General features: G+C 37.8%; 2 protein-coding genes across 3 annotated transcripts in view; one reads left to right on the top strand and one right to left on the bottom strand.

Moving 5' to 3' along the window:
* Positions 1–1,310: 1,310 nt before the first annotated feature.
* LOC112053323 (cytochrome b5-like) lies at positions 1,311–9,762 on the bottom strand. Its single transcript, XM_052888773.1, has 3 exons — positions 9,643–9,762; positions 5,904–6,029; positions 1,311–1,958 (listed from the first exon to the last, which is right to left on the bottom strand). Exons 1-3 carry the CDS (start codon positions 9,760–9,762, stop codon positions 1,839–1,841), a joined length of 366 nt encoding a protein of 121 aa, XP_052744733.1. The 3' UTR covers positions 1,311–1,838.
* A 9,194-nt stretch (positions 9,763–18,956) lies between these two features.
* The window catches only part of LOC112053331 (prothoracicostatic peptides-like), an 83,511-nt gene continuing 79,230 nt past the window's right edge, over positions 18,957–23,237 (top strand). For both annotated transcript variants that reach the window (XM_024092725.2, XM_024092724.2), the window contains exon 1: positions 18,957–19,019. The gene's annotated coding sequence lies outside the window, so the exon portion shown is untranslated. The remainder of the gene's footprint in view (positions 19,020–23,237) is intronic.

Genomic DNA, 23,237 nt, shown 5'->3' with positions numbered 1-23,237 from the left:
AGAGCTACCTATCTATTTTTTTATCGTTATTCGTTCGATTCTATTCATCACAGACAAATATATACTATAACGATCAGTCGGGTTATCTTATGTTTCAAGGACTTCTCAATACTCGCTCGCAACCCACCAGTGGGTCGCGACCCATACTTAGGGAACTCCTGGCATAGAGGATTTTTCGTCGGATCTGGGTGACCCTGTCAGTTTTACGCAGATAGATTGTTTTCAAACAGGTTTCTATGCCACATGCCTCTTTCTTTATCACTCTAATTGAAAAAAACACGTATCTGTGCTTGTGATGTGCTGTCAATTTTCCCTCTATTTTATGAAGGGAGGTTCTGTAATGGACCTAAATGATAGACAAAACAAAAGTAAAAAAATAGTGTTTATTGAAACGTTCTTTTTACAAAAATATTAATAAATACCTTATTACTAAACTTAAATTGAATTTATTTATTTACTTACGGATTAAGTGATACGAAGGTATTCGCCAAACTATCTAGTCCGCTCTGAATACAAGCTGCGTACAAAAACATCCCAGCAGGGTTACCTATGCAGTTCGCTCGGCGTGTTGCAACTTTTTGTGTTGCAACAACAAGCGGACTAGTTGCTTGGGCATAAAGTGCTAAAATACTAATCAGCCAACTCTCTTTACCTGTAAAAACAGCTGAACTGATTATGACGGGACTTTATTTTAAAGCATATTGCCAAACCTTCTACACCGCGAGCCTGTGGGTTAACTACACACAGAAGTGTATGGACACCCTAAGGGTGCAATATAACAATGGTTTCAGGATGCTGTTGGGGTTGCCCCGGTTTTGCTCAGCGTCAGGTATGTTTGCGCAGGAGCGGACAGATGATTTTTATGCAATAATTAGAAAATGGAATGGAAGTCATCCCTCCTAGCAAGATTGCGGGCGAGCCCCAATAGGATCTTGAACATGTTAGCAAGCAAGACTGACTCGCCGATCCTGCAGAAATTTATTTCTGTTTTGGTGCGGTGAGATTGTTAATGTATTTATTTTATCCTCATAAATGTAATTGTGTATCTTCTAACATATTTTATAAGTTATCTTAATGTAACTAACCAATGGGCCTTTGTAGCCATAAATAAAGAAATTATTATTATATTATATTTATTGGTTGAAAGCTGATATTATAAGGAATAACAAAGGCTATAGTTTATAAGCCCATGCTCCTTCCATTACTTACGAGTAAGTACGGTATGTAGATTCAACGACGGATTTCTTGTAGGCCTGACCCCGACTAGAACCGTACTAGTCCGTACTCTTTGGACTTTGACCGTCGCTAATACTAACCTCTGGACTAATGCAACAGTAAAATACTTATATTACACAACTTAATTAAAAATACGTAATACCTACAATCATTAAATTACCTGCTTATTATTTACAAATTATTCTATGTATAATATTTAAACCTGCCGTCTGTTTACAAATCCATTTTATAATTTTAAGCACTCAGGGTAGGTACGAATTCTATAATAGGTAGTACCTACTCCTACCTATTAAAATTTGTGAGTTTGTGGGTCTGTGAGGTTGTAGGGGAAATTCTATTGATCTACTGAACCTATTTTAAAAATTCTTTTACCAATAGAGAGCCACAATATTATTGAGTGTCACAAAGCGATGTTTTATCCTCGTACTAGCTGACGCCGCGCGGTTTCACCATTGTGAAACCATTGATAGGCAACAATCGCGGCAGCGCGAGCGGCGAGTGTGGCTGCGATATTAGAGTCCTGTGCATGGCATTGCCTAGCTCTGGCAGGACAGGGCGGCAGTATCGGTAGCAATGACTAGTGTCGGCAGGTGCTGGAGTCATCAGCCCAGCAGGCCGCAGGTGATGATGCTGAGGCAGCCGCGACTGCTGGCGTCTGGAACTGCTGCCACCACCTTCTTCTTCTTTATCTTCTTGCCATTGGCGTCGTAGCGTTTCTCCTCCTGGAAAGTTACGTATCAGTTATGAGCACTAAGTTAAGGTTAGATACACTAGCGGACTAAAAGCCCATCAGAGGCTCGGGAATTTAAACTAAATTTTTATTCAAACCTAAAAGGGCCCCCTGTTTGAATTTGCTACAGGCCCCGCACCAGCCTAATCCGGCACTGGCCCCTGCTAAGTTGGATTCGGCGGTTCACCTCCTTCTCGAAATTGGACCTACCTAACTGGACCATATGTACTAGGTATGTGTATTCGTCTACAATTCGAATGCAATGCCAGTCAAGGGCGGTCGACACAAAATCGTTGTCGTCCATTCCCTGTTGTCGAAAGTCAACTCATCACCCATTCCACTTTCACAAACTCCCCGTATAATTTGTTTTGGGGTTTCTTCTTCATCATCAACGCCGTGCTTTATTTAAGCAATGATATTTATGATGTTTGCAATGCATGGTTTATACTCGTATGCTGAGCTGTACCTACACTGTCTATACTCTTTCTCTTTGGTGTAACAGACTGTCAAATTATGTAGGTAGCTTATGAAGTACTGCTTTATAATCATCATCATATCAGCCGATGGACGTCCACTGCAGGACACAGGCCTTTTGTATATTGTTGTTACTGAGCCGCCTGCATCCAGCGAATTCCTGCGACTCGCTTGATGTCGTCAGTGATGGCTTAGGATGTACTGTAATATACAAACTAAGCAATCAAAAAAATAAATTTAAATTTTTTCTAAACATAAATAAGCAAATTTTCTTTTTCTTTTCAGTTTATCACAATATGTACCTAGCACATTGTTTTTACTACAAAGGCACTCGCGTGTAAAACATGGGAGATCGGATAAAACCATCTGTGTAAATATTTTTTAATAGTCATCGCAAATTTGATAATCTTGATAAGTATAGATAAAAACAATAGGAAGTAGGTAACGTGACAGCTGTGGGTATTATCTATGATAACAAAGCAATTAGCAAAGAAGATAAACCTAAATTATCGCTATTGATATATTTTTTTGTGTTTATAGTTTTTGTGTGCCAATTTAGTTTAGTTTAATTTATTAGTTTAATTTATTAGTTTTGTGCTTATTTTTGATCAGTAGTTTTATTTGTAGTTTCACTCCGTATATCTCATTTCTGATTAGGAGAAAAAATAGCCTATGCCCTTTACTAGACTAAGATCTACATAATCTCTGTGCCTAATTACATCCAGATTCGTTCTTTTTTTAAAAAATATTTGCCATATCTTTTAAATATGACCAATATTTCCATTTCCCTTTCCCTTCATTCAACTAGTCGAGAAACCTGTGCTAGGAGTGGGTATGACAATAGACCAACAGGGCGGGGATCGAATTACCAACCCTCGGTGATGAGTCCAACCATTCTTACCGTTGATCTATTGAGGTTTAAGTTCATCTATAGGCCATCGTTAATTTTTCTGAAATTCTCATGTATTTGCGTAATTTTATTAATTTGTCATCCTTCATTAAAGTATAAGAAAACAAAAAGAGTTATGGCTGATATTTTCTTTTTTGGTTGGTCTATGGGAAAATAATTGTTGTTTTTACTATTTTCCTCGCAATGTCTTACGTAGGTAATTAAAATTGCCTCATTTTAAGTACACCGTCATTCATGTCCTTACCGAAACGATGCTGTTTATTAGCAAAAATAAGCAAAGCAGTAGTATTTCCCTAGACTAGCTCTTACAGAAAGCTCTACTACTACTACTACGATGATAATTATAAATGTGGGTAGTTGAATCGCGAGAGTAATGTAATAGCAAGTGATTGTATCGCAGCGAGTGTAGGCCATAATGTTGCGCCGCCCGCGCCGACAGATGGCGGTAAAAGCTCTGATAGGAAACCGCGTAGACTGCGCTTTGAGCGTAACACACTGACTGCGTTTTTATTATTTACGGCGTTTTTGATATTTATTTACCAACTATTTATGTATCATCATTATCAACCCATATTCGGCTCACTGCTGAGCTCGAGTCTCCTCTCAGAATGAGAGGGGTTAGGCCAATAGTCCACCACGCTGGCCCAATGCGGATTGGCAGACTTCACACACGCAGAGAATTAAGAAAATTATCTGGTGTGTAGGTTTCCTCACGATGTTTTCCTTCATCGTTTGAGACACGTGATATTTAATTTCTTAAAATGCACACAACTGAAAAGTTGGAGGTGCATGCTCCGGACCGGATTCGAACCTACGCCCTCCGGAATCAGAGGCAGAGGTTATATCCACTGGGCTATCACAGCTACTATTTATGTATAACTCCATAGATTACACTATTAGCCAGAGTAAAGCGTTTAACAGAGGCATCTTTAGGTACATCGAAACTTGGTCATCTTCGATATTTCCTAATAAGTTTAATGTAGCATAATGTTATTTCTTTACATAAATAAAAATTAAACAAGTAAAATATAAACAGCGTTTGGTTTTGTACAAAAAAAAACATTAAAATTTTAGTTTTATAAAGGCCTTTTTAGTTTATATCCATAAATGGCCATAAAATATACTTAATTAGGCACGAAATTACTTTTTCTGGAAACATAAAATTGTAAATATTATATAGGTATCCAGTAAGAATAGCATATTCTCATATCCGCATAGTAGTAAGGTTTTTGAGAAAAACACAAAATTAAAATCTTATTAATTCACCGCGAAGCATGGCCACATTTAACTTTATTATTAGCTATTTTAATTAAATGCAATGATTATTTTCATTTTATCATAGGAGGTTAGGTATTAATATCAAATTCCTAAAAATCTGCTTGTTTATTTAAAAAAAAAAACTGCCAAATTGCGGTTTGGCGGGCAAATCTAATCTACGTAATAATATTTATTGTAGGAATTAAGGCAAGTACGCACATTCCTGCGTTATCAGTTAACAGAACGCACGCAAGACTATTGCCCGCTATCAGTGTGACGCGCCAGCACTCGCGCCGCTAAGTGGTCGCCGCTATTTATTCTGCTTATTGCTGTGGTGCGGTTGTTATGGTGTGGAATGGTCACGGCTACTTAGAGCACCGTACAATTATTATTAATTATAATTAATATCGGTCGTCGACTCTGGTCGGAACGTGTGGTTATATAGATTCAACTGTTCGCTTGTAACACAGAAAGTTGCATTTATGATAAGTGAACCACAGGTATGAAAATAATGATGCGTCCGATATCTATAGGTATACGTATACCTCATGAATGCTAAAAAAAAATTTTGTCGGCTCCCGTGGCGCAGTTGTTTGTGTGGTGGATTTACAAGACGGTGGTCTTGGGTTCGGTTTTTTGTTATTCGGGCATCACGCTGAAACTACAGGATGAATTCAAATGAAACTTGGCACGGTTTAAGGCCATAATACGGAGAAGGTTATAGGATACTTTTTATTGCGAAAATAAAATAAAAAGGGGTGAAATAGAGGTTGAAAATTTGTATGGAAAGTCCTTCATTTTTAGAGTTACAGTTTTAAGAATTTGCTCATGAATCATAAAGAAAAATACATTTCAGGGATTCCAAAATTTTTAAATTTCAAACTCTAAAGTGGTGAAATAGGGCTTGAAAGTTTACATTATTTTCCACGCGGACGAAGTCGCGGGTGTCCGCTAGTAACTTAATATTTCATAACTCATCTAGGCTGTAGTCTGAGGCTGTAAAATACATTCTAACCACGGGACCAACCAGTAGCTATAAATATTGTACATCTATACATATACGTAAAGCAAGCTCAAGAAAACTTCCCCCTTTTTACATTTGAGCCAACGGTTGAACTTGAAAAAAACATTATTTTAGAACAAAGTCTTAGTGTCATGAATACCCTTTGTTACTCCCTAATAATGTAGCTACCTATCGGTGAAAGAATTTCTCAAATCCGCCCAGTCGTTTTTGAGTTTATTCGTCACACACAAAAGATACAAATCTTTCGCCTTTATAATATTAGTAATACTCACGTCAACGATCTCCCCAATCTTGTACTTCTGCAGGATGGTGAGCGCGTCCTTGGAGTGGTCGGACTCGTCGAAGGCCTGCGTGCAGTCGGCGCCCGCCTCCTCCAGCATCACGTCGCCCGCGGGGTGCTGCAAGCGTCGCCATCGGCATCATCATCATCATCATCCCCAGCTTATAGTCTGACAAGTTCGTGCGGGCGACGGGAGAAAGACGCGCGTGCGGGAAAGTGAGGTGCATCGGTCGTATTTCATTCATCGCTACACGCCCCCCGGCCCGCGCGGACTATCGGGAGTGTTACGAAGTTGCCAAGCTATAGTTTAATTTCTCACTACAGAACCTTATTTTACTAGAGCTTTTTTTATTGTAGGAGGAAGTCCTCATGGATGAAATCTAGATAGCCTGGCCCTACGGACTTTCCTACATTCACCGATGTGAACATTACTTCAGGACTACTTTTTTTTCTTTTTTTTTATTCTTTCCAAGTTAGCCCTTGACTGCAATCTCACCTGATGGTTGCAATGCGATCTAAGATGGAAGCGGGCTAACTTACTAGGTGTAGGATGTAAATCTACACACATTTTGGTTTCTACACGACATCGTGCCGGAACGCTAAATCGCTTGGCGGTATGTTTTTGCCGGTAGGCTAGGGTGGTAACTAGCAATGGCCGAAGCCTCCCACCACCCTAAACTACTTTGCTAGTAAGGAGATTTGAAGTATAAATTCACCTCGCTGTTCCAATGCGAGTTGGCGGTCTTTGGGGATAATATTAAGTTCAGTTACGCTTAGTTTAAAGAGCCGTGATAGCCCAGTGGATATGTATGACCTCTGCCTCCGATTCCGGAGGGTTTGGGTTCGTATCCGGTCCGGGGCATGCACCTCCAACTTCAGTTGTGTGCAGTTTAAGAAATTAAAAATCACGTGTCTCCAAACGGTGAAGGAAAACATCGTGAGGAAACCTGCACACCAGAGAATTTTCTTAATTCTCTGCGTGTGTGAAGCCTGCCAATCCGCATTGGAACAGCGTGGTATACTAATGGCCTAACCCCTCTCATTCTTAGAGGAGACTCGAGCTCAGCAGTGAGCCGAATGTGGGTTGATAACGATGAAAGTTAAGGGGTATTTTTTTAAACAATCACTATCAGATGTTAATTTCAATAAAGAGGAACGATGACTTACCAACGTACAAGTTACAAATCTACCCTAGGCATGGGGTTACAAAACCATCGTTTACCCAACTCTAGTTTAAAGCTACTGGTTCTTAAATCCAAGGTTCAGGACATAGTGATATTTAATTTATTTAGATTTTATAAATTAATCTATGGCTGTTTCGAAATATTGGAGTGTCACTTAGACAAATAAAATTGTGTTACAATTGATTATATGATATACAAATAAATCGAAGTTATCGTTATCAATTGATTGTTATTACTATTAATAAATTGCAATAAATATTAGGATAAGATAATTTTTGTAACACAAAATCAAGTAGGTAAGGGTGTCAGCTGAAAGAAAACATGTTTAATATGAATTTTGTTACTTGTTTTTTAACATTATTCAACAAAGATTCCTCTAGTTCTAGTCTGATGTTAAGAGAAGATTTCGCCACCGGTAGACGTTTCTTTTTTAAAAAAAAAAAGAATATTTGCCATATTTTTTTTATAATATGACCAATATTCCCATTTCCCTCCAACTAGTCGGGAAAGACTGTGCTAGGAGTGGGTACGACAATAGACCATCGGGGCGGGGATCGAACCACCACCCCTCGGTGATGAGTCCGACCGCTCTGTAGAAGTGTTACTTAAACTACGACTCTTCAGTCAAATTATTGACTGATTTGTTTGATTTGTTGTTCAATAAATTCTTAGCGATGCCTGTTTGTCGATATGGTATATGGTAGCTTCACACAACGCTATAAACTTGAATATTCATGCGTCATAGAAGTTGTCATCTAAGTAGATTCATGACATTTCCACTGTGCAGCAAGAAACTGCTGAATTCAGGTGGCTCAAGACATTGTTGTTTGTTCCTTTCAGCCCATTCCCATTATTTCCCATAATGATGTTGACCTTAAAATGAAACTAGAAATCGAATCTAGGTTTTCAGACGATTGTGCCACGAGGACAGCACAGACGGCGCAATGACTCAACATGCGTGTGACTCTGTGAGTAGACTTGACAGATAAACCGGAGTCAAATCTCTTGAAGTAGAACTATCGGTGCACGTAGCGATAGGTCGCTATCAGCATTGATGGCCCTCTGATAACATTTGTCATCATATCAGTCTATGAAAACATCTATCTATATCTGTCTGTACATTGAAGATTACCCAACCGTACGACGCGAGGGACAGTCATGTGTTTGTCGCTCTATGTATGTTTGTTCCTTTGTAAGCTTTATACTCGTAGATCAAACGCGTGGGCTGATTTTCTTACGTACATCGATTTGTCTAAGGTATGCATTATTTGTAACATTTGTAACTTTAAAGCACCAAGACCTTGTCCAGAAGGGGCGAATTCGTCGCGAATCGTATCGCGCGAATTCATACGCGCGTTGTCAAAGTACTAGACATCAATATATCGCATCCACAAGCATCGCGCGAAATCAAAATACGCGCGTAAATCGCGTGACGCCTTGTTGCGTCCAGTTAACGCGCGAACTCTAGAGCGCACGTTCAACTCCATGTTTTGTACCGAATTCCTTCCCAAATGCTCGCGCGTTGGTACGCACCTTGTGGACGCAATGGTCGCGTGTAATACGCGCGAGAGAATCGCGGAGAATTCGCCCTTTCTGGACTGAGCCTAACTACCACCGTGGAAGAATTCGTCAGAAATCTAGCGCGCCGTATGTTAGTGCACGCAGATAACAAACCGTACCAACACCTCCACGGCATCGCACCGCACCGCGAGAGACCGCCGAACGGGCGTCCTCAGCCTCGCGAGCTCCTTCTAGTAGCTGAACCTGGAAAGTGACTGGAAGAACGTGACCGGGGGAACAAAATCCCCCGCGCCTTACTCGGGCAAGGAGTACGCGCCTTACCTGGATTTTTATCTGGGAGGAGATGCTGCATGTAACAGGCACCGTGATCTGAGCTTAGACCATAAAAAGAATGGAGCTGTTTCGCACCCAAATTCACCAACAAAAAAGTCTGTCGTTTTTTGAGGGGAACGAGGTAAACTCACTCATCGAAAACACCATTAAGTATATTCTGTGTCCATACACTACACACAACTATATAATTGACTCGCAATACACACACGCGTAATTTTTACACATACTACTAACCAACACATCGCTTAGACTATCCACAGAATATATATATAGAATGTTCGATTACTTGATCGATTTTTTGATTGTGAAAAAGAATCGATTCTTTTTAAAAATCGTTTTTATTACAAATTTGATAATATTATGGTTAAGAAATACTTACAAATGAAACGTTACTCCATCTTTTACTAAACTACAAGTTTTTGGCCGTTTTTTATGCCTTTCAACTACACAAACCGGCGTTTTTAGGGGGCTCTTTACACGACCAAAACGATCAAAACAATGAAACATCGATTCTATAGCAACAGTTTTTATAAACGCGTTAGATCATTGATTCTTGATCTTTGACAGAGGGGTAACGGTTTGCGAGGCAGGTCCTTTCTTTAATGGTCTAAGTGATCTGATCGAAAGACAGCTGAACCAACTCGTAGAACTCAGAGAACCATCGAGCTACAGAGGCTGTATGAGTTGGCTCACCTCCGGCACGTAGCGTGTGACGTCATACACGGAGTCCTTGTATATCATCCACACGGGCGCGCCGCCCTTGCCGTTGCGACTGGCCACATCTGCTCGCGTGTACTTCTGCACGGCGGCCATCTTGGATTATGTAACAAACAAATGTCATTGTTAAAACCACAGAATAAAGAATGATCCAGAATGAGTTTTATATGCTGAGCTGTACACCCTTTCTTTTTTAAGGGTTACAGACAGATATGCTGTCTTTAGGAAAGGATACTGTTTGTAACTTTTAAATTTGAATAAATTTATTTTCTTTCTTTCTTCTTTTTATAAGTAGCGTGGGCAAGCCGGTGAAACCTAAAAAAAACAAACGACTCGCGTCTCCTTGACATCAGAAAATACAAACTTTTTCTTTATTTGTATTTCAAAATTTAACACTAACAACAATTACATAAATTAATATAATAATCAATAATTACCAATAAAAATACTCCATCTTATTTCTTTAGTTTTTGTGAACAGTTTTTAAAATATTTTAAAACATAAGACGCCATTTCTTGAATAATATTGAAAATTATCATAGATTTACGAGTAGGTACAGAAAAATCACTGATACGACCATGATGCGACGCTTCGTGTCGTACTGACTCAAGAATGTATTAGTTTTTGAATTTTGTATTTGGAATGACTACGACACCGTCGTGTTCCGTGCACTCTACCTGCCCATTATTCTATAATCTACGGTTAAAATCAATAATTGCTAGTAACGTTACAGCTACAAAATACTGTCTGGGTAGACTAAAGCCTATGTGACTTCGGGTCAGTTAGTTGGGTTGAATTAAAAATACTGCTTAAATCCAAGACATTCTCAATAGCATTCCAAAGTTGGGAAATTGATAGCGATACATAGATTTTTGAAAATACTACCCTTGTTCTAGCCCAAGGGTAAAATTTTAATCTTTGGGGATGAAAAAATATGTATTTTAAATACATCTTTCTTAATTTTCTTTTTATTGAGAAAGAATACAATAAAGAAATTAAGTTAACTTATCCTAATAAGTATTTTTATAATTTACATCATTATGGCGTTTACATGTTAAAGCGGGTGAAACCGCGGGGATAATTGATGTTTTATGATAATAAAGTTCAAATCTAATTAATTTGATTATTATTAATGCAGATCATCGGAGTCAATTAATATTCTAGGAATGTAGGAAACTGAATGAAACGTTATCTGGTTGATGTCACAGCTTATCTCCGCTATCATTAATAGAATTTATTTAGGTATCAAATTATTATAGCATGTCTTGGGTTTTCCGGAAAACAGAGTTGCATTTTCCTTCTTTAAAAATAAATTTATATTACCAAAGCCCGCTATTCCTCGGATGTGGAAATTAATTTATTTTTGTTTACTTTTTTAGTGAACCAGAATCTGACACCAACTACTAGCTTAATTTGTTTATTGATTTTACTACGGAGTTTATTTATGGATTTACATCATAAATAAACTCAGCAGGAACATTAGGAAGGCCTAAAGTTTGTGAACCCATGCTTCTAGCATAGCTAAGTCATCATCATCATCATATCAACCGATGGACGTCCACTGCAGGACATAAGCCTTTTGTAGGGACTTCCAAACATCACGATCTTGAGCCGCCTGCATCCAGCGAATACCTGCGACTCGCTTGATGTCGTCAGTCCACCTGGTGGGGGGTCGACTAACACTGCGTTTTTAGTGCGGGGTGGCCATTCCAGCACCTTGAGACCCCAACGGCCATCGGATCTTAGAGCTTTGAGCCTCGCCCATTGCCACTTTAGCTTCACAACTCGTTGAGCTACGTCGGATGACTTTGTTTCTTCTGCGGATATCCTCATTTATGATTCGATCATATAGAGATACTCCTAGCATAGTTCCTAGCTAGCATCGCCCGCTGTGTGACTCTGAGCTTTCTTATGAGACCCGTAGTTAGTGATCAAGTCTTGGAACCATTGGTCATCACTGGCGATACGTACTGTTCAAAGTCTTCAGGCACTGAGGAATTTCGGACGAAAAGATGCCGCGAAGTATCCCGAATGTTGTCCAGCAGAGTTGGATTCGGCGATGTAAAACGTAATTATTTTGATATTTTGCCATGAACATTTATGTCTCCAGTCGCTTCATTTTCAAATTCTTGCGAAAAAATACCGCTAAAGTTCAAGGTCAAAATTCATTTATTTCAAGTAGGTTCAGTTTTTAGACTCAAAGGTATCACAGCTTTTTAGACCTTAATGTTATGTAGCTTTTTAATTTTATGACAATGTATTTATGTATTTTAATATAAATAATAATTTCTAAAGAATCAAATCCGCATCTAACAGAAAATTAAATGTAATTATTACTACATTTAATTATTAGGTACATTCAATTTAATTCTAATGAATGTAGTGATTAGTCTAGCTGACCAACGCGGATGTACAGCCAACACTCTTTCTACCACTCCACGTGGACATCATTTGTATAGATATTGAGATAAGTTAGATTTTAAGTTTCTATTTTCTTTAAAATTTGCGTTCGAATACGACAGATTCCAAAAATACGTTTTTAAATTAATATCACATGCTTCGTAAGTTTATGCTCTGATACTGGAACAATTTTTAACGAATATTTAAATGTTATTGGAAGTATCCAAAATGTAATGTAGAAGCATCCAAAATACTGTATAACCTATGTTCGGCTCATTGTTGAGCTCGAGTCGAGTTAGGCTAATAGTCCACCACGCTGGCCCAATACGGACTGGCAGACTTCACACACCTAGAGAATTAAGAAAATTCTCAGGTATGCAGGTTTCCTCACGATGAATACCTTCACCGTTTGAGACACGTGATATTTTATTTCTTAAAAACTCGTATAAACGCGAAAAATTATCGAATGCACAAATACTCACATTGTCCGCTTTTCCCTCTGTATTTCCCGCTACGCCGCCCGCACCAGACTGATACTATATCTCTAGCCAACTTCGATAAACACTAATATGTCAATGCCAATTTTTATTATACACAAAATCTATTGAATCGATACAATAATTTGTACCGATATCGATCGTGCAGCAGCTATATCACAGAATACATATTAGCATAAGCCTATATCTAGAATGTACGAGTAAGTATCTAGAATAATTTCGTATAAATGAATATAAGCAGCCGTCATATTGCGGATGTTTAATATGAGTAGTGAATATCTATACTAATATTATAAAGCTGAAGAGTTTGTTCGTTTGTTTGTTTGATTGAACGCGCTAATCTCAGGAACTACTGGTCCAATTTGAACAATTCTTTTAGTGTTAGATAGCCCATTTATCGAGGAAGGCTATAGGCTATTTAGCCTCGTCTTCATACGGGAACGGGAACTACCTACTAGTAAATCATTAAAAAATACCAAATATGATGTGATTCAAGAATTTTTAAAACTGAACTTAATTTTTAAAAGTGGATGATATAGGTTGAAAGTTTACATCGATTTCACGCGGACGAAGTCGCGGGCGTCCACTAGTCAATAATAATATTATCATATTTTGTGTTTGTAAAGTTTGTGCATTTGCAATAAGAAGTGTCAGAGAAGGAGTTTACAGTTTTTGCTAGTGTGTAGTTTTTGGGCATTATATATCCCATATTGCTGTGCCGAAAACCAAGTATAAGTCTACTATATAACGACTAATTACTACAGAGTACCATCAGGTAAGATTGTAGTCAAGGGCTAACTTGTAAATAATAAAAAATGTAGGATGGTACGGGTGGTGACAGTTCGTTTTACTGAAAGTTTGCTGCGTTTTACGAAAATAGTACGTATTATGAACGTCATACAGGCGACTGTCACCGTTTCCATGCTATCTGCAAAAAAACTTTAAGTGCTTTACTAAGTATGGTGGTATAATATCATAAATATCCCAATATCAGAGACTTAAAGAAAGATATTTTTTTTAGACTACAGCACGGGAACATGTGATCCGAAGCTGACTGGAGCAATGAGACAGTCGCAGGTAAGAAGGATGGAATAATTAGGTAATCTGTTAGCCGATACCTCGTACCGCGGAGTCCCTCAGCGATTCCCTCTGTACGGAACACTGCTCGAGTATCGTTTCCGGCCGTTAATCACAACAACCCTCCCCCGCCCATGCCCCGCCATGCCCCCCCCCCCCATGCCCCGGGGGAAATGTTTACGGACACTTTATTAAATAATTAGGTCGTTGTCTATTTGAGAGTGTACAACTGATGCTAATCTATACTAATATTATAAAGAGGTAAAGATGGATAATCTCTGGATCTACTGAACTAATAGAAAGCCACGTTGTTTGTGAGTGTCACATACTATACTTTATCCCTGTATTCCTACGATAAAGGTAACTACGGGAGTGAAACCGTGAAACCGAGGAGCGTCTTCTAGTTTCAAATATTTCTGAAATCATAAAATACTGGGATTGAATCCGAAAAATATGCTACAGCGTATCTATGAAATATTGAGCTCGTCAAAATTATAGCTCCTTATTAAAATGATACGTCTCTTTATTTATTTACCAAATAAGCTCAAGCCGGATTGCAATCAAAAATCTTCGTTTTTTAAAAAAAATCTATAATCCAGAGTTGCTATTCGTATAATAAATAATAAAAAAGTGTATTTTATAAAACAGCCCTTGTTAAGCAAACTTTAGCAGCTTTTAACAATATTAATATTTATTTTATATTACACTAAGAGCTTGAACTCGTTAGCAATCTTTATGTCGTAGATGAAGTCTCGGACTCACTTATGTGCAATAACAGTGAATTTCAAATTATACTTTACTGTAAAAGGTTTCAAACATCGCTTCGCAACTGCGAGTGTGTTCTGTACATCATTATCAGCGTATGTACAGGATGTGTAATTAATGCATAAAACACAAATGATAGATACACCAATTATTTTAAATTAAAACAAATTGGGATAGTTTGAAAAATCCCTAGCGTGAACAAATTATATTCGTGTATTTGTGTGTAAGTGAAGAAACCTGCATACCAGAAATTTTTCTTAATTTTCTACGTGTGTGAAGTCTGCCAATCCGTATTGGGCCCGCCAGGTGATGTAGCCTAAGTAGGTGATGATTGCTAAAACGAAAATACGATGAAAAACGATGTAGCGATTTATTATTTGAATGGTACACCGAGTTACATAATAACCCTGCTGAGTATGTCAGTGACCCATAAGATTTTCACCTAAAGAAATTTTCACTTGAAAAAATAAATCAATTTGACGGCCTCCGTGGCGCAGTGGTATGCGTGGTGGAATTATAAGACGGAAGTCCTGGGTTCGACCCCCCGGCTGGGCTGATTGAGGTTTTCTTCATTGATCCAGGTGTGGCTGGTGGAAGGCTTCGGCCGTAGCTAGTTACCACCCTATTGACAAAGACGTACCGCCAAGCGATTTAGCGTTCCGGTACAATGTCGTGTAGAAACCGAAAGGGGTGTGGATTTTCATCCTCCTCATAACAAGTTAGTCCGCTTCCATTTTAGATTGCATCATCACTTACCATTGTAATCAAGGGCTAACTTGTAAAGAAAAAAAAATTAAAAAAAAATAAATCGCATTCCACAGGCGTGTGCGACGGCCGACGTCAGCGGCGGTAACTTCGCTCAGTATCGTAAACCGGTGAATGCCACTCAATCATTTTACTACGGAACACTAATTGACTTCCATTGCCTTTTATTGCGACTTCACATCAAATGTTCATTTCGAATACACTAAATTGTTCGTTTTTATGTATTTTCTATATATTTAACTAGCGGACCCGCTACTTCGTCCGCGTGAATTTAAGGTTTTCAAAAATCTTGCGAAGACCACCACAAAGTAGCCAAAGTAGGTAGTAAGTAGTAGGACAAAAGTAGCCTTTATGATACTGAATAACCTCTTCTATCTTCCTGTGTAATTCCCACTGAAATCAGTTTAACAGTGTGCCTAGTGGGAGTTTTCAATATTTTCATACTGTTACTATTACGTTGACGTAAACGCAAATTTATATGGAATTGAGACAGTTGAGCAGTAGTGCCACTAGATGGTGCTGTTTCAATTCCTTAGAAATTTGCGTTTACGTTACGTGACAGTATCAAACTGCCACTAGGCCCTCAGTTCCGAATACTTGCCAGGACAAACTGACATATAAACAAAGTTATTAACGAAACATGATTGTATATATTGTGTAAATACATATAAACACTTGAGAAGGCATAATTATTTTAAATCACAGACAGACACTTTAATCTTATAGTGATGTATTGAAGAATTATAGAAATTGCTCGGAAAAGTACTGCCATGTTTATTTTACCGCCAAGATAAAGTATTGTTTGAGTTTAGTGTTGCTAAAGTTACTCGCATATCGCGGTTAATATTGATAGCATATACACGTCATTAAAAGCAAACGTTGCATTTTTTTTTATATATTTGCTATATCTTTAAACTTCACCAATATTATCCTCAAACTAATTGAAAAAGATTGTATTAGATTGTATTAGATTTTAACGATTTTGGTGATGAGTACCTTTATCGTAGAGCTGTATAGGCTTTTTGAGTTGGATCGGCGAGGTGGGTTTAAGCGCCATATCCCTTCTAAGCAAGGCTCTAAGCAAGGCGGCCTAGCCCTGTAGTAGGCCGTTAAATTAGGCCGATAATGATCAACAGAACAAATGACACCATCGTGACGTCATCAATATAATACATGCGATAAATTGTGACTTATGTGAGGCACATTACCGCGCAGCAATCTGTCGAGTCAACACAAGTGTTTGTCGCGAGCACACATCTCACGCTTTGTTTGCTGACCGTCCGCGCCCACCACACTCCTTGTGGCCTGGGGATATTCGGTGGTACGCTAGAGTACAGCTCAAGACAATTCGTTTCATGTAAGATGGTGCGGGTGACAGTTCGTTTCACTCCTGAAAGATTGCCGCCATTCACGATGATAGTACGTATTATGAACGTCATACACTGTCACTGTACCCATGAGATCTGAAAAACACTTTAGGCGGTAAACTATCGTAGTCATAGAAAAAGGCGTGTGTTAGCACCATCATTATCAACCCATATTCGGCTCACTGCTGAGCTAAAGCCTCCTCTCTGAATGAAAGAGCCAGCGTGGTAGACTATTGGCTTATAGTCTACCACGCTGGCCCAATGTGGATTGGCACACTTCACACACGCAGAGAATAAAGAAATTTGTCAGATACGCAGGTTTTCTTAAGATGTTTTAGATGGATAGTAGGAATTATTTGAATTACTTTGTATGAAAACACAAAAAAAAATTTTTTTAGTTAAGAAAAATAGTTATGCAGTTCGGCTCCTATAAGTGGACTTATCGACACCTTGAAGTTATGGGAAATACTCTCGAGCATCCTGTATACGAGTATCAAACCCGAGATCGTGATTTTGGAAAGTCTATACAGAAAGCCTATGTCCAAGCTGATAATGATGTTGATGATATACCAACAGTGACGTGCATTCATTCAAGACGTCATTTTACATCAAAAAGCAGTGATTTTTTCATTTTACGATAATGTAAAATGATATTAATTTCAACGAAATTACGTAAATAACGAGTTTTCGTTGAAATTATGGTATTACTTGCTACTACCACTTTTATATTATTACCACTTTAAGTAGAATAATGATACGTATGTCATTTCGTTGAAAATACGATGTTAGATGATTGCATAAAGGAAAATATGATAAAAACGCTGCAGTAACTCATTATTGGATACATAATAACTCTGCAGACCGAAATACAACAAAGTGGTTTGGCGGCAAAATTGCATCCTTTCAGATTATTTGGTTTTTCGCGGAGATTACATGTATGTAAGTTGAAATGTAGACTCAGCATCTTAGAATAAAGCAACGAACACTAGTTAGTTAACTTTACGACGTCTCAGCGCTAACTGTTAACTGAACAGTTAATAGTTAACGATCTTCATCCGAGTTAATAGTTTGTGTCACAATTGGTGTTTATTGCAGATCGTAAACCGCGGCTATTGGGACTATACCTATACCTACTCGTTTGGGCTACTTGTTCATATCTTTTTATTAAACCACCTTTATACTAGTACTTCGACCTCTCTGACTTGTTGGTAATGTATGAAAAAAGAAAAGAAAAGAAAAATCTTGAATTTGATTACCAGCTTGAGTCAATTAAGGACTTTATATTATCTACATTAGGTCTTAGACATTGATCGTTATCACGTAAAATTAAAAAGCTGTAAAATAGAGAGCCGTGATAGGATATGTCCTCCGCCTTCGATTCAAACGGCGTAGGTTCGAATCCGGACCGGGGCACTCACCTCCAACTTTTCAGTTGTTTATGTGCATTTTAGAATAAATATCATGAGCAAGCCTGCATATCTGAGAATTCCTTAATTCTCTACGTGTGTGAAGTCTGCCGATCCGCATTGGGCCATCGTGATGGACTATAAGCCTAACCCCTCTCATTCTGAGAGGAGACTTGTGCTCAACAGTGAGCCGAATATGGGTTGTTAATGATAATAAACCGTAAAGGTGGGTAGAATAACTTGTGTTTCTTCCAAATTTTCTGACTGGTGGGAGGCTTTGGCCGTGGCTAGTTACCACCCTACCGACAAAGACGTACCGCCAAGCGATTTAGCGTTCCGGTACGATGTCGTGTAGAAGCCGTGGATTATCATCTTCCTCCTAACAAGATAGCCCGCTTCCATCTTAGACTGCGTCATCACTTACCATCAGGTGAGATTGTTGTCAGGGGCTAACTTGTAAAGAATTAAAAAAAAAAAATGAGACGGCTTTTAGACTGCATAATTATTTAACATCAGGTGAAATCAGCCAAGGGATATATTTAATTGAATAATATGAACATGTATACATCGCCGCACACATAGCCTCCAGCATATAGCACACATACCTTGCGAAGGGTTGCTCTATATAGGCGATGGTTCTTTATGATCACTTACCATTAGGTGGGCTTATCTGCTTGGTTCGTCTATTATTACTAAACAAAACCAATCACTGTTTACAAAGTATGATACCGGGCATAGAGCATAGGCCTCCACGCTAGCTGGTGGCAACCGAAACCTCTCTGCTGATATTACTGAAGGGTTTCTCGTCATGTGTGTCTCAATGGTTTAAACCTTTTACCCTTCGTCATGCATGACCCTTTCACTGGTCATTATCAACATTTCAGTGACGTCACGAGTGACGTCTTCGGCGTTGCTTTCGAAATGGGCGGGGCTTGGGGTGACATGCGCCAGCAGACTCCGCCCTTCACCCTCGAGGTATATAAGGCTTCGACGGGCCAAAGGGCAACAGTGGTGATTCAGCGACGGAGCGGGGGCTTGCGGCAGTTCCACAAAAGTTTACGACGATCCACATTACGGTAAGCGATTTTCTTTTAATTCTATCTTACAGCTGTTATTCAAACGACATTGCAAATTAATCGAGATAAATTGCTTTCGATACTCAGTTATTTATTAATATTTCACCATGAAAAGAAATAATAAATAATTAATTAATTATTAAAATAAGACAAACCTTTAAGGAAAAATATTTACCGCGTCACAAAATAAAAATGTACAAGTAAGCGTGTTAAAGATTTAAACCATTTTTTCATTTTTATTATAAAAACTATCATTCTAATAAAAGAATCTACAAATACAAAAACATCTCTTAATGCTATTTAATAAAATGCTATAAATGCTGTACAATCAAACAAAATTGCCAGAAATTGGACTTTCGTTCAGGGAAGAGATTCATTAGAAACGACCTTCACCCGACAACGTTCATTGGATGATAAGTGTTTTATATCAAATTTAGTATGTTAAAAATATATTGCGACTAGGTTGCCTAAAAATTACCTGGCCAAACTATTAATAATCACGTTAACTATCATAAACGATGGTTCGTAAGAAGTTTTTGAGGTAACCTACTCGCAACATATTTTTTGACGTACTAAATAAAACACTTATTTATCAAAATTCAAAATTAATTTATTTCAACAAGCTCTTTTGAAACGTCAGTAAACTATTTATAAGGACGCTACCACCGGTTCGGAAGGCAGGTTCTGCTGAGAAAAGCCGGCAAGAAACTCAACAGTTGCTCTTTTTTTTCAATCCACTAAACAGATGGGTGTAGGTCGTTTCTAATACAGATATTAGACTATGATTGATTGCTTGTGGATTTTACTTGCAAAGTGATAAATATTTGAGTACGAATTGTCGAATTACCATTTGAACAATTAAAAGAATCGAATGCATTTTTCTTTATTATGTAATAAATATTAAATAATAGCATAATAAAATAATAAATTATTGTAACATAAAATTAATTAAGACAAAAACAGTTTGATTAGCTTGGATCTTAGGAAAATAAAAATAAATAAACGACTTCTCGGCTTTGACTAGATGAACATAAGTCCCAAGGAATCTATTGTTTTTTTATTCTTTACAAGTTAGCCCTTGACTACAATCTCACCTGATGGTAAGTGATGACGCAGTCTAAGATGGAAGCGGGCTAACTTGTTAGGAGAAGGATGAAAATACACACCCCTTTCGGTTTCTACACGACATCGTTCCGCTTTGTCGGTAGGGTGGTAACTAGCCACGGTCATAGCTTCCCACCAGCCAGACCTGGACCAATTAAGAAAACCTCAATCGGCCCAGCCTGGCATCCCACCCAGGACCTCTGTCTTATAAATCCACCGCGCATACCACTGCGCCACGGAGGCCGTCGAAAATGTTATTATTCTGTTATAATTAAGCAAATAAATTACATATCTTACCTGGATCTCGAGAGTCCACGAGGTAAGCCATGCGATTAATAAGGATTGTACGCACAAGTTTAAATATTAAATGTACTTAAAACTGACAAAGAGAATTACGCGGTGTTCCTTAACAAGGAACTTCTGTATTATTAATGTTTGATTCACAAAACAGAAACTAACTGAAATAATAAAAAATATCATGTTTATCTCACTTCTATTATTTCGTCTATTTCTGCTATTATTATGATTTTACTTTAATTATCATCATTACTAGCTAATTTGTAATGGCGAGGCAAAGTCCTATAACAGATGAAGATTCGGAGTTTACTATATTTCGGAGACTTACTATACTGCTGAATATTATGCTTACTAGAAAATGTAAGCGATATAGTCAGGGATCCGTAGAACATTTTGTAGAACTGCTTACTATCAAGTTAATTTTTTGTGAGCAGATTCATCTCGATGAGACGATCACCCTCTTTTTTTACGAAATTTTTTGATTCTGGTGGCTAACTGAGTTACCAGGATGTGAACATTTCTGAGCGTCGGAACGAGGTAATGAACCGAATGAATAAGCAACAGTGAAAAACACAGCTGGTTAGTAACAACTTTTGGGTAGTTTATCAAAATACTTATACTACTACTAATAATTGTTACTAATAGTTAATTTGTTTAATCAAATAGTTTTTTTACTGTTGATTAATCAATAGTTATGCTACTTAACAGACACAATGTCCTACAAATGTCGTGGTACATTATCTCGTTCCGACGCTCAGAAATTTTTATTTCTGGGTAACTCAGTTAGCTACCAGAATCAAGGAATATCGTAAATAAAAAAAATGTAAGGCATTACAACAAACCAATCAACGTAAATCCTGTTGTAATCCGTTTTTGCACAGCAAAGCTGTCTACTTAGCCGCGTCTACCATTCGTCAATCGAATGCCATCTTTACACAAGATGAGAATGTTTCTCCGCACGTCAATACATCAACAGATGATTGGTTCGCGTGGGTTATATTCTGCTTAACGCAATCTCTTTGCGGATAAAATGTGAATTCATTTTTTCGTATTCCCGTACCTCTGTTTATTAACGCTTCGATTATTTTCTGTGAATATTTTTAACCAAGTTATTCTTTCTCCAAATGTTTTATCTTTTACGAACTTATTTTAACTAGAATTCGCTCAAACATTCGTTACAAATTATTATTTTTATATTTTTTTGAATTAATATTTTTGTTCAATAAAATTTAACGACTTTTAGCCCTCATTCGCACGATAGCTTTTTTAACGGATGTTAAAAATGCGTTCAAATACAACAAACGCATTCCCAAGTATGTGTTCACACGCTTTTTTCGAGCTGTGTTGCATTTTCAGTTCCAGAGGAAAATTATACGTATAATTTTCTTAGTTTCTTCTATACGTGTAATTATTAACAATTTCAGGTCAGTTTTCAAAAAACATGATAGATTAACAACGTTAGGAACCCTCATCACGCGAGTTCAACTCGCACTTGTCTGGTTTCTCGAGCAGTGCTGCATTTTCAATTTTGGGCGTTGGAAATATACCTTCTTTTACCTTCATACTATATTTGAACACTTTTTTAACGTCCGTTAAAATTACTCTCGTGCAAATGAGATTTAAACGTACGTTAAATTAATTGTCTATTTGTGTAAAACTTTTTCTGGATGTATCTAAATTAACCACAACGTTGGTGAAGAATTTAAAAGATCGTGTAAATTGAGTTGAAACTTTAAATGGAGATGATATTTAAATACCCTCCTTTTACCTTTTTTCCCTTTTTTAGTAGTATGATGCTCATTAGTTATTTCAATTATGTTTCTCTTGGACGTTATTTTCGTGTGAACACAATTTTCTTTTTGTTAAATAAAGGTATTTTTCAGCACGTATTTTATATTTGCATTTGAATAGAAAACCAGGAACGTACTGCTATTTTGTATTTAAATAAATATATGAAACAATTTATATACATCATCATCAACAACCCACATTCGGCTCACTATTGAGTACGAGTCTCCTCTCAAAATGAAAGGGGTTAGGTCAATAGTCCACTACGCTGGCTTAATGCGGATTTATATTTAATGTATATGGATACTTTTACTAATTTTATAAAAAGGCAAGGTTGTATGGGGTCTAATAAATCGATTTTGAAAATTTCTTTTACCAAGAGTAAGTCACATTGTTTGCGAGTGTCACAGGATATATTTTATCCTCGTATTTCACTACACTTGTGCACTATAATATATCCCGCGTATACGATTATTCTCAACATGAGATTAGCTGCCGTCCGGGAGCATACTATTACTATAAGATTATTGCAGACGCACCATTGTTACAATTACGTTTCAGAATTTTAAATTGGTTTAGTAGATCTCTCTACAACATTATAAACTTTACTTTTTTACAATATTAGTATAGAGCATAGACAAGTGCTTAATTTTTACTGTATTTGTAATACTTTCACCCAATAAACAGGATGGTGAAGGTCGATTCTAATTAGAATTTTGGACTATTATACCAATCATTAAAATATTTTAGCTTTAATGAACTGGGTTAGACTTCATCATATCAGCCGATGGACGTCCACTGCAGGACATAGGCCTTTTGTAAGGACTTCCAAACATCACGATACTGAGCCACCTGCATCCAGCGACTTTCTGCGACTCGCTTGATGTCGTCAGTCCACCTGGTGGGGGGTCGGCCAACACTGCGCTTCCTAGTGCGGGGTCGCCATTCCAGCACTTTGGGACCCCAACGTCCATCGGCTTTTCGAACTATGTGCCCCGCCCATTGCCACTTCAGCTTCGCAACTCGTTG

The sequence above is a fragment of the Bicyclus anynana genome, chromosome 23 (assembly GCF_947172395.1).
Source record: "Bicyclus anynana chromosome 23, ilBicAnyn1.1, whole genome shotgun sequence".
NCBI classification, from domain to species: Eukaryota; Metazoa; Arthropoda; class Insecta; order Lepidoptera; family Nymphalidae; genus Bicyclus; species Bicyclus anynana.
The sequence above is the reverse complement of the archived record's forward strand: the minus strand, read 5'-3'. Positions and strand labels throughout refer to the sequence as shown.

What these genes read in the sequence shown, in the direction of transcription:
- LOC112053323 (XM_052888773.1), bottom strand. Translation starts at nt 9,762, where the DNA reads ATGGCCGCCGTGCAGAAGTACACGCGAGCAGATGTGGCCAGTCGCAAC. An exon ending in TCACACGCTACGTGCCGGAG is followed by an intron (nt 6,030 to 9,642) that starts GTGAGCCAACTC and finishes CGACGCTTGCAG; the next exon opens with CACCCCGCGGGCGACGTGAT. An exon ending in AGATTGGGGAGATCGTTGAC is followed by an intron (nt 1,959 to 5,903) that starts GTGAGTATTACT and finishes GTAACTTTCCAG; the next exon opens with GAGGAGAAACGCTACGACGC.